Raw genomic sequence first — 12650 nt, 5'->3', positions numbered from 1 at the left:
AATTTCTTTCTTTCTTTTATTTTCTCTCTTCTCCCATAAAAATTACAAGTTGGTTCTTTTTATTTTTTGTATTTTAAATTTAGTTCTTATTCTTTTAGTTTTAACCCTTTTATAAAATTTTTATTTATTTTCACTTTATTCTTTTAATCCCATCTTGTTATGTATTTTTTTTTCTTCAATTTGATTATCATTCTTTTGATTTCTAATTTGGTCCTTTGCTTTTTTGTAAAAGTTTTATAGGTTTTTAATTTTTCTTTTAATCTAAGTTTATGGTGTATTTTTTTTTTCAGTTTGATTTTTATTGTTTTGATTTTGTTTTTACTTTTATTAAAGTTATTGTTCTTTTCAATTTAACCTTCCAAATAAAAGTTTTGGATTGTCATTTAATTTATTTTTTATTTTAATTTTCTCCCTCGTTATTTTAATTGTTATTTTTTATTTTAGATTCTCTTGTGCAATTAGTTTTTTTCTCGATTTCACCTTTGTTGTTTTTCCATGTAAAGTGCTTTTAATTTAATGATCCAGGTCACGGATTTAAAAAACTAATACTAGTTGACATCCTTTGTTGGCTTATATTTTTTTCTAATTTCATTGTCTGACATTGTTTTTATTTTTTTTTTAAAAAAGGAAGGCTGACTTTATGGTTTTCTTTAATTTCTTTTATATCATATTATCTCAGTCTTGTGACATTGGCCACAAGTTTTGCGGGTTAACTTGGGTTGACTCTTTTTTTATAACTTAGGTTGCATGTCTATTCTGCTATCTTGGGTTGACTCGAGCTAATTTTTTATCCAATTTTGTACTTCTGAAGGTTTTTTTTTTAAGTTATCATGGTTTATTTAAAAAGAAAAATTATCCATTTACTATCATTGTCTATTTTTTTGTCTAATTAAAATAAAACCAACTTATTAAACATGATAAAGGCTATGACTCGAGTCATTTGTTTTTTTTATATATTTGAAACACGCCTGCGACTCTTGAACTATCATTGCTTTTTTCTTGTTTTTTTATTCTGATTTTGGTTTTTCTTCTAATTGATACTTTTTTAATAAAAAAATATATTTTATGTTTCAATTATTATCCCTCCTCTGTTATTATTTTCTTATTATTTAGTCTTTTTTTAATAGAGTTTTTTTTTACATATTTTATATGTATTTAATTTTTGAAGATATTATTCTTATCTATCTATATATTTTTTTATGTTTTATATCAATTAACTTTATTTTTAGATAATATTTATAATATATGCAGCCTTGCATAATATTTTTTTTCTTCTTATTTTGTTAAATTAGTTTCATGTGTGTGTGTATATTTCTGTTATTATTTGATTGAATACAAAACTTATTTTAATAAATAAATACAGCAAACACAACCGGATAAATGTTTTATGTTGCAAAATGTATCTATATATTTTTTTATGTTTTATATCAATTAACTTTATTTTTAGATAATATTTATAATATATGCAGCCTTGCATAATATTTTTTTTCTTCTTATTTTGTTCAATTAGTTTCATGTGTGTGTGTATATTTCTGTTATTATTTGATTGAATACAAAACTTATTTTAATAAATAAATACAGCAAACACAACCGGATAAATGTTTTATGTTGCAAAATGTATCTATTGACTTTTTCAATTTTGTTTTTAGTTATTGTTAGTGATTTTTTTTTATTTTTTTTCTATAGATGGATCTTGATTTATTTAATTAGATGCTTAAATAAACTTTTCAATTTATAAATTGAATTTTTTGTGTAAAAAAATATTAAAAAAGCCTCCATGATCTCATGGATTGACTCAAGATTTATCATTGTGTGTTTTGTAATGCAATACAAAGTGCTTTTATAAAATTAAAAACATCATTTTGACTACTCTAGTTAAGCTGTTACCTAGCCCATAGATTGAGTAACGAATCATGCCGAGTTTAATAACTTTGTATTAAAAAAAAATAAAGAAATATATACCGTCCTGTTAATTGAGCGATTAAAGATATAACCCTGATCAATCACACAATTGACTACCCTTAATCATGGATTAAGAGGCACTATCTACTCAGTCAATACCAAAGTAAATAAAAAAATAAAAACCACCGAAACCTTAAAGCAAAACCTCTCTCTCAATTTCTCTCCTTCTCTCAATTCTGTAATTACGGGGAGGACAAGTGATTGATGATCCCTCTCCTCTAAACGCCGTAACGGACTCTCCCTTAGAACTCCGTTACTTCCCCACCCTCGTAAAGTCACGTGCCTTTAAAAAAACCAAAAGATAAAAAAAATCCTCTTTCATCATTTTCTTTAATTATGGCTTTAGAGCAGCAATTAAGCTTAACCCCAACTCAAAATCCAGTTGACGGCGAAAGAACTAACGGCGTTGACACCAACATCCGAGACGGCGGGGATGACGGAAACAAAGCACCGAGACTCCCTCGGTGGACGCGGCAAGAAATTCTAGTACTCATACAGGGCAAGAGAGTGGCAGAAAACAGAGTCCGGAGAGGTCGCGCATCGGGTATGGGCATCGGGTCGGGTCAAATCGAACCGAAATGGGCCTCAGTATCTTCTTACTGTAAAAGACATGGAGTGAACCGAGGACCGGTTCAGTGTCGGAAAAGATGGAGTAATTTAGCAGGTGATTTTAAGAAGATAAAAGAATGGGAGACTTCAATAAGAGAAGAAACGGAGTCCTTTTGGGTTATGAGGAATGATTTGAGAAGAGAAAGGAAGTTGCCTGGGTTTTTTGATAGGGAGGTATATGATATTCTCGATGGTGGCGGCGGTACGGTCCCGGGATTGGCGCTTGCTTTGGCACCGTCTTCGACGGCGGCGGAGGCGGAGGCAGTAGCGGAGGAGGTGGTTTTTGATAGTGGGCGGAGTGCAGCGGCGGAGGATGGGTTGTTTTCGGATTTTGAGCAGGAGGAGGGAGGAGGGAGTCCGGAGGCTGTAGTTAAGGAGGTGCAACCGATAAAGATGGCGGTGACGGCAGGGGTTGCTAATCCGACACCGATTTCAGGTAATTGGGGTTGGAGGTTTTATTTTTTCTTCTGAAATTTTGAGGTTTGGTGGGTTTTTTGGGTTTATGTAATAATTGTGGTTTTGATTCTATAAATTTTGTTTGGTTGTTAGTAAAAGATTTAAGATTTTTAGTGGTAGATGATGCTGCTGCTATAAAGTTGGTGGTCGGATTTTATTAAGTACTGAAATGGGGTGTTTCGTTTGTACTTTTTTTTAAAAAAATGAAAGCCCTCCAATTTCCATGGTTACTCCTTTTCTTTTTCTTTTTTTTTAATTTCTATTTATCTATTATTTTTTTCGTATTTATTTATTACCAATAACAGAGGTTTTAGATTATCACAGTTGCTGATTTTTTTAGCTCTTTGTTTTGGTTCTTGTCATGCACAGAGAAGCAGTACCAGCCAGCTCCACGAGCAAGTCAAGCTCAAGGTAATGCTCAGATCTAGTAGTTTATTGATCATATTGTCTATGATTTGGTGCCCTCTTCAATTGGTTCTTCTATTCTTTCATGGAAAAAGAATCGCTGATCTTTTCTTCAAGTTTATTCATAGTCGTACCCTGAAGAGACGGTGGCTCTATAGCCTTACCCTGAAGAGATCGTGTTTGTGTAGGGCAAGTAATTTACAACCAGACTCTTTATGATGAAAATCTGAACAGGGCGCAAATGGAAAACTAATGACCATATGGATAAAGAGCAAGAGTCGGATCATGACCCCATCAACTTTAAATTGTCTTTTGGGACTTTGGGTTGACCCTTGGCTCAGATTGTCATGATTTGCCTTTAATTCATGTGATCTGTGTTTTCGAAAGTTTTTGTTGCCTGCTAGCTTTCAGCTGTGCGGTCACGACTAATCGCATGATATATTGCGAGGTTTTTATTACTCGATAAGTTATTGTGAAACTCTTGTTTGAATGTAGAATGTGGTTCTTTCATAACTGTAGTCCGTCGAAAAAATTGACTTCATGGTTTACAGTTTATGTGTACTGATGTCTCCGGTTGTGGGGTTTAGTTTGGTATTCAAGTGTTCAATAACCATTACCTATTCTATTGTTTGAGGTCTATGAACACATTGTTAGTGGATATATGCTACGGGCCAGTGTGTAGGTCAGAAAAAATTGGTGGTTCGGGCATATTCCAACTTCTCCTGGTCTTGAAACTTCATCATCGGCTAGTTTTACATGCAGAGAAACTGTACTCTTTTTTGTGTACATTGCAGTTCCACCAAATGATAAAAGGCCCGCCACAAATCCTGAGATGGGGTCTGCTTCGCATGAGGAACGGAAACGGAAACGGTTTGTGATAGATGGTGATGAGGAAACCATCAGTTTGCAGAGTCATTTGATTGATGTCTTGGAAAGGAATGGCAAAATGCTGACTGCTCAGCTTGAAGCTCAGAACACAAATTTTCAGCTGGACCGGGAGCAGAGGAAGGATCATGCAGATGGCTTGGTTGCTGTTCTCAATAAGCTCGCGAATGCGCTTGGGAAAATAGCGGATAAGTTGTAGCTAAATCCAGATAGGAGATTGTGCACATAACAAAGCTCTTTTTTAGTTTCATAGATTTAGCTGGGGGTGGAGTATTGGTAAATTGATCTTGATGGTTTATCTTAGGACCACATTTCACATCGTGTATTTTATTCTTATTACTCTTCCTTGTATTTTGCCACCTCTGTGGCGTAGTGCCATTATAGGCCATACATAGGGTCCTCGAGTAGATAATAAATTCAGAGATAAGCGTATACACCACCACATTCTGCTTCTTTATTGTTCACTCCTGGATGTTTCGGGTATATGTACAGGTCATTCGTTATATTAAGCTACAGAGGTCATTCCTTGCATGCATTGCAATCTCTCCTTGGGTTTTTTTTTTTTAATTATTATTATTAACATGATGGACGGACTAGTTTTCGTGTATCTCGATTAATCTCATGTATTCTGAAGTTAACGACTATGTAAGCCTCTAGTGGTTTTGAGGTTTGTGGGACTTGAACTGGTGATCTTTAGGAAGCAAACGTATGGCCTGACCAGTGAAGCTACACCCCTCAAATTACTCCTCGTCTGAATTGAGAAAGTTGATCCCTCAAGTTACTTCTCGTCTAAATTGAGAAAGTTGATCAATCTTTCAATATTTACAATGTAAAATTATGTATGATTTTTCGATATCTAAAATGTAAAATTATGTGTGAGGGTCTTGACTTTGGATTTGATTGTATGAATATGTTATAAATAGCATTAGCATTAGGTTCAATTGTATTTTTAAATTTTTAAATTTTTTTATTATTTTAATGTATTGATATCAAAAATAAAATAAAATTTTAATATATTTTTAAATAAAATTTTTTTTGAAAAACAATTTTTACCAAACTTCTACAAATAAAATAACTTTCAAGGAATATTTGTTCTAAAATATTGAATTTCTTGCCCTTTGCTGATGTTCGGAAGTCAAATGATGTTTTATCCACTACTGTCAATGAAGTCAATGGCTAATTTACAAAAGTCAGTGAGATTGCCGTTATCCAGAAGTTATTACCAAAGCATAGTTTTCCTAAGCCATAGTTCTCGATCCAGAACCGCTACCAGTAACCAGATAAGGGCCATTCATTCTCCCACTAATTACAAAAATGGCATTGCAAAAGCTTGGAAGACAGCAGCAAGTTGATGATGCAGGCATGGACGGGCGGGGTTATTTGAATTTTGGGCCGTTTGCTTGGATATTCTGGTTATTCATGAGATTCTGGCCCAATTAATTGGACATGAGTTTAACTCCCTTGTCCAAAATTTAAGGGTGTGTAAATTAACTGAAAACAATTCTCTTTTTTCTTTTTTCTTTTTTAGTTGTTTTTTCAATCAAGATTGAAAAACATGTCCAAGTTTTAAAAATAAAAACATTTTTCTATAAAAAATAAAAAAATATATCAAGATTATAGCTATTTTTTTTATAAAACATCAAAACCATAATTTATAATAATCGTCTTATTATTTTGTATTTGTAATGATCTAATTGTAGAATATTAATTAAAATTTATCATCAAAGAATTATATTGTTAACTAAAAAAATATATGTTAGATTTATAATAAAAATTAAATTTATGACAGAAAATAAATATGAAAAAATAAAACAATAAAAATTTGAATCTTTTACATTATTAAAAATACTTGTATATAAAAGAAATTATTGTATTGTTCACTTTTTTTATTTTGAAAAAGAGTGAAAAAATTGTATTGAAAAACTCAGTACAAATTTGAATTTTCTGTATGGAGAAATGTTGTATTTGAACATGAAATTCTAGTGTTTTTTTTACTCGAATTCTTTATAAAAATAAAGTATTACTCTATTTTTTTTTAATAACCCCTAAAGAATCGTGTGAATCCACTATGCTATTTGAAGGGATTTGGATTTTTTAAATTCAGCTCCATGATTAAAATTTGAATTCATATATTCAAATTTAAATGATGTGTACTATTAAAAAAATAATTAGAGTTGGACATGGAACTCGGAGCATGAGTAGAGCTAGCTCTACTAGCAAAGCTTCTAGGGTGGTTTTTGGTTTTGGCGAGGGTGGCTAAATTCTTCTAAAAGTCATATGCTTCTAGGCTTTTTCTAACAGGCCATCATGGCCCCAGCAAAGAAGTATTCTCACGTCACCACCATTGATGTTCCATATGGTGCATTGCATGAACACTTGCAAAATTCTTAGCACCCAAACTGGACCCAGAGAAAGTTGCATCGCCCATAGGTCCAATTCTAGAGGATGTAGGGTTCAAGCTTGTTTCGAACGTGGTTTTTGCACCGTGTTTTTTTAATGATTAATTTTTTTTTTGTTAAAAATTATTTTTTTTTGTGTTTTTAAATCATTTTAATATATCAATATTAAAAATAATTTTTTAAAAATAAATAAATATTATTTTAATATATTTATAAACCAAAATATTTTAACCATCACCACTACTAATCTCTTGAACAAACTAGCCATATTCATGAAGGATAGTCTTCCTTCTTCTTCTTCTTCTTGGTCGTCGTCCTCTTCTTCTTCCCCGCAATAGGCCCAACAAATTCTAGACTGAACGGTTGTTTATTGTCGTGGCCTCTAAATTTCTGGGTACCCATCTCACCTCTGACAGAATTTGAACCTCAGCTTGTAATAAAAATAGACATTATAGCTTTGTTTTTTCTAGTGCCGTGCCGCAGCAACTAAACATTAATAAATAGGTGTGGGGATTTTAATGATTTAAATTCTCAAGTAAATAATATATTTCCTTGATCAATTTTTCTTTCTATGTACTATTTTTATCTTGACGAAACTATGACTTTTTTAATTAACAATATGATTATTTGAATAGAAATTTAAAGCAAATAAAATAAAATTTAAATTATTTAAATTCAGGAGAAAAAAATGTATTTGTTTAGCCAAGATTCCCCCTTTGTTATTCATTTATTTAAATAGCGCATTGACTATTTTTATGATATTATATTTTTACAATAATTTATTTATTATAAAATTATGATAATTTGTGATTCGAGTAACAAGTTTTGACCGTGAGATTTAAAAATGCTATGAGATTATTTTTTTCCATGTTATGACCTATCTAAATTAACTATCAAGCTGCAGCATATAGCTTTGCCACCCGCCCTAGGATGACATATACCGTGACAAAGCGCGACACAAGATGCAGATTGCGCCAACCATGTTTTCTAGGCTTCGCCTGGCAAATTTGTTTGAACGAGCGTAGAAAAAGGAGAAGAAAAAGAAATGCAAGTGGTCAAAAAGAAACAACACCGGCCGCTGTTGTCGTCACAAAGTTTTTCTATAATCCCTTTTTTTCAGCCACTTTTCATCTTAATGTGGAGGTATGTGTTTGTAGAATAGAGTATTTTAAAAAAATATATTAAAATAACTTTTTTAATATTAAAATATAAAAATTATTAATTTAATATTTTTTTAAATCAAATATATTTTTAAAATGTATAAAAACACAGGTTGAAACACAATGTTACACAGCCTCTAAGAAACCTGTAGCTATCTTTGGTCGCCGGTCTATAATTCTATTCTTTCGTGCTCCTTTCTTCCTTCTCGAAGAAAATTGCTGCCCTGGCCGGCCCCGTGTGAACTGTGACAGCATATTTTCCCCTTCTTTGATAAAATGATTGTTCATATTATTGACATACTTTATTGTTCAAAAGATAAAAGACTAGATGAGTTTTGTACCCTACCAACCTCCCCCCCTTTCTTTATTAACCCATCGAGCAGGAGATAAAACCATATCATTAATACAAGGGAATACATTAAGAAACAAAACCATATCTAGAATCATATAGAAACTATATCAGGATTTGTTAAATGGAAGGGGAAAAAAACAGAAGAAAAGTGAAGATGTTGTTGCCGATGATTCTTTCACCAACGACAGCTGATATTTCTTTTTTATTTTAAGGAGAGTCAGGAGAGAAGGGGAGAATATACATTGATCTGCAGTTAAAATTTCACCAGGGGACATTGATTTGTTGAACCTCACTGGGAAAAATTAGACCTCGCCAAAATTTTGTTGTTAGGCCCGCCATTTTCATGTATCTGGAAATATGGTGAAAAAGCTAAAGGGCTCTCAGCAGTAAAATACCTCGTCCGTAATGTTAAGGGGCTTAAGTTCGAGCAGTTGCATCGGAGTCCTTTGTTGATGGAAATTCCATGTTCTGTGATCTTATTCATGGAGGTTCCTTTATCTCTAGCCTCGTATGATGAGATTCCTTTTAAGATGGTGTGGGTATTGTAGATGCATATGGTGTTTGAGAAGGAGATAATGATTTGTTTTTAAAATGGTTTTTTTTATATTTTAAAATAATATATATTTTTTATTTTTAAAAAATTATTTTTAATATCAATTCATTAAAATTATTAATATATATATATATATATATATATCATTAAGATCCACAATTTGAAACACTTACAAATGCCCCGACAATGTACACCATGCCAGGAGTTTAGAATAACACCTTTCACTTTAAAAAAGGAAACGTGAAGAGAAAATATTCAAACAAGGAGGAAAGTGCATTGAAAGTCTTATTTCATTAAGAATGTGTTTGAGAGTCTTGTCTAATTGTGTTTTTAAAAAAAATTAAATTTATTTTGTTTTAAATTATTTTTTAATGCTCTTTGATTGTATTGATGTGTTGATGTCAAAAATAAATTTAAAAAAATAAATAAAATATTATTTTAATACATTTTTGAGAAGAAAATATTTTGAAAAACAATATTTACCGCACTCTCAGACTAGACATTATATTTACATCTTATTCATTTTTTCATAGACAACCTTATGATTTAATTCTAATTAATTTTTCTCCTCTCTAATCTTTATAGTTTTCAAATACTATTTTTATTCTCTCTATTTCAACCCTTTTAAAACAAGAGGGACAAAACATCATCTCTTATTGATGGATTAAAATACCTTTGGATATGTTTGCTTAAAAGTTCATGATTAAAAAAGCCAGAAATAAGGTAACAACTAAACGTATCTAGACTTTACAGGATGCCAAGCCCAGGTTATATAGGCCTAACATTTTTTTCAGATCCAATATTCTTAGATTCAGCTACGCGCTAAGATCAAATACATGCGGGTCTTGCAATGTGTCAAACTCAATCTCTTTGAGTTCAACTACTTATTAAGCCAAAATGCGTGTGAGTTTGACAAGATGTCAAACATGTCAAACCCAACATCCTTGTGTTCAGCCACGTGCTGAGCCCAAATGCATATGAATTTGACAATACATTCAATTTCTTTCGGTTCAGCTACGCATTAAACTCAGATGCTTGTGGGGCTAGCAAGATGTTAGACTCAATATCTTATGGTTCAATTATGTGCTGAGCCTGAGTACATGTGAGTTTGACAAGATGTCAGACCCAACATTATTAGGTTCAGCCACTCGTTGTACCCGAGTGCGAATGGGTTTGTCAAAGTGCTAAGCCTATCACCTTTGAGTTTGGAATCCTTTCAAACCCGATACATACGGAGTTGATAATTTTTTAAACTCAATGCTGGGTCATGTGTGTTTGTTTATTTATTATCATGTTTTTTAACATGAAATGTTGAGAATCAATAATGATCATCTCCCTATACCTCTAAGTGCATAAAAGTATCTAAAGAGTCTGTCATATTTTCATCAATATTAATATTGTGTAAGGAATGTATATCCCTCATTAATGTTGTGTAAGATATATTTATCCCTCGTTCATGTTGTGTGAATGTTATTTATCTCCCATTAATATTGTGTAAGAGATATTTATTTTTCATTAATGTTATAAGGAAGAAATGACACTTCAACTCTTTCATTAAAGTAATATAACAAAGTTCAAAAGCAAAGGGTTCACACTTTTCTTATTCTCTATTTGTACTTTTATTTTTAAAGAGCATTTATCATACATTTTTAATAGTTAACGCTTTTGTTCTCGAGAATTTAAAGCTCATTCTCTCATTATTGTAATTTTTTTATTAAAAATCATTGACTTTGTCATCGAAGGATCCCTAAATCTTACCAAAAAGGAATGTTTTGTAAGTGTTGAATCTTCTATAACCAATCATCAGCTTCTTAAACTCTGAAGAAGGGAACAATAATGTGAACATATGATCACCCTTTATCTCAACACTAAAAAAACCTTCATTTCTGGGTATATCAGATTTTAGAAAATCATCACTTATTTTTCTCATTTCTCGTGGTTTTATTATCTTCACCTTATTCTCTTTTAAACAAAGTGCTTTTGGTACAATTATTTGACTTCTTTCACAAATAATTAATTGATAAATGTTGATTTATACAAGGGGATGCATGTTTTTTCTTCTTCTCGAGAATAACAACATTAAAAAAAACCTAAAAGGCATAGGAGCAACACTATAGATTGAAATATTGTTTTTATGATTTTACCTTTCTTAAAAAAACTAACAAAGCTTGTTGTAAGGTAAATTATCTTTTCTAAGGGATCCATTGAGCATTAACTAATTGTTTTGAGACAAATTGACTTGTACATAATTTTTTAGCATAATGATTATTACCTTTAAAAGCAAAAAATATATTAAAAAAAATGTAGCTTTTGTCTATTTTATTTTTTTGTCTTTTCAATATCCTTTACATAGTAAAATGATGTTAATACCTTTAAAAACAAAAAAATATTAAACTTTCAAAAAAAGGTTTTTTTCCTCCTTTTATTTTTTTGAACATTAAAATGATAAAATCACCCCTAAAACAAAAAAAGCTGGTGCCCAAGGGTATTTTTATGTTTTCATTATGGTTTCATTGTTGTATTCGGCTTTTAAGAGCAATATGGTAATTTAACAAATATAAACATTATTAAGAAAAAAAAAAGTTGATGCAGGCGTTGCATGAATTAGCACATGAATAGTGTCGTGTGTTTTGGACAACACATCCAGGATCGTCCGCTGGCTAAACACTGACTTTTAAGATGGCGTTTGAATTGTCTTAGAGACTTCTCTATGTTTGGACAATGTGTGTGGTTGACAATTGTTTGGCTTAGCACCGACGATCTTTTTTTCCTATCTCCTCGATTTCCACCCCGTCCCTTAATATTTTCAAAGCAGCTCTTCAATTTATTTTTTTCTTTAGATTTGGTTCATGTTCTTTTGATCATTATTTTTTTTATTTGGAATAATTTAAGAAACTATGTTTTTTTTTCAATTTCACCCCTTTAATGTTTTCACCTATCAAATGTGGTCCTCATTGTTTTAATTGCTATTTATTTGTAATTGAGATGTTTTTTAAAATTGAGTTTTTTTAACAATTTCATCCAACTTTAGTTATTTTTCCTATCAAATTTGATTCTTTTTTTTTTTGCCATTTTCCTTGATTTTCTTTAAATGATGTTTTTTATGGTTTTATTCTTCAACATTGAATTGGTTGGGTGATGAGTTTTTTTTATTGAGCCTGGGTGTAAGATTTAATAGAATACGAGTTTAAGAGATTAACTTAGGTTTACAAGGTTTGCCCGAGTTTGTTTGATTTTTTTTTGAAGCTTCATCCTTCAATATTTATTTAATTGGAAATTGGGCTCTGTTTTTTTTATTCGCTTTCTATGAGATTTTTTAGTAATTTAAAAAATAACATGAGTTATCTTGTGTTTTTTTTTTGTCTTTATTAAATTTAGTTTTTTTAAAAGAATTTTTATTTTTGAGTTAAATTAAATTACTTGATTAAATATAGACATTAATTTCTCACTTTATGGTATTTTGTTTGGTTTGCTTTCCGAGTCGCTACTTTGATAATGCATGCAACCTTTTTCATTATCATCGTGCAACCTTTCGCAATGACACTAGAGTCGTCTATGTTAGCTCTGTCTGATAATGGAGCGGTGTCCATAGTGGAGTGATGGTAAGTCTTCTTCAGACTTTTTTTTGCTTTTCCTTTTGGGTATAATATTGACAACTTATTTTTTATCTTTAGTTATTGCTGATTTTTTTGTTCGTTTTGTTTATTATTGATGTTTTTTTTAAATCATATTATTAAAATAATCGAGTTATTGAACTGGTCAAATCAATAACCCTAGTCTTAAATTTTTCTTGCTACTTTAAAAATACTAGAGTGATTTAAATATATATTTTTTATGTTAGAAAAAAATTGACCAGGTCATAGCTTAGC

At 31.1% G+C, this 12650-nt stretch overlaps 1 protein-coding gene across 1 annotated transcript; it reads left to right on the top strand.

Moving 5' to 3' along the window:
• Positions 1-2042: 2042 nt before the first annotated feature.
• LOC7491431 (trihelix transcription factor ASR3) lies at positions 2043-4848 on the top strand. Its single transcript, XM_002299315.4, has 3 exons — positions 2043-3007; positions 3397-3438; positions 4227-4848. The coding sequence occupies exons 1-3, from the start codon at positions 2299-2301 to the stop codon at positions 4514-4516; spliced, it is 1041 nt and encodes a 346-aa protein (XP_002299351.1). The 5' UTR covers positions 2043-2298; the 3' UTR covers positions 4517-4848.
• Positions 4849-12650: the final 7802 nt, after the last annotated feature.

The sequence above is a fragment of the Populus trichocarpa genome, chromosome 1 (assembly GCF_000002775.5).
Source record: "Populus trichocarpa isolate Nisqually-1 chromosome 1, P.trichocarpa_v4.1, whole genome shotgun sequence".
Lineage (NCBI taxonomy): Eukaryota > Viridiplantae > Streptophyta > Magnoliopsida > Malpighiales > Salicaceae > Populus > Populus trichocarpa.
Note: the sequence above shows the minus strand (reverse complement) of the source record. Positions and strands in the feature narration are given on the sequence as shown.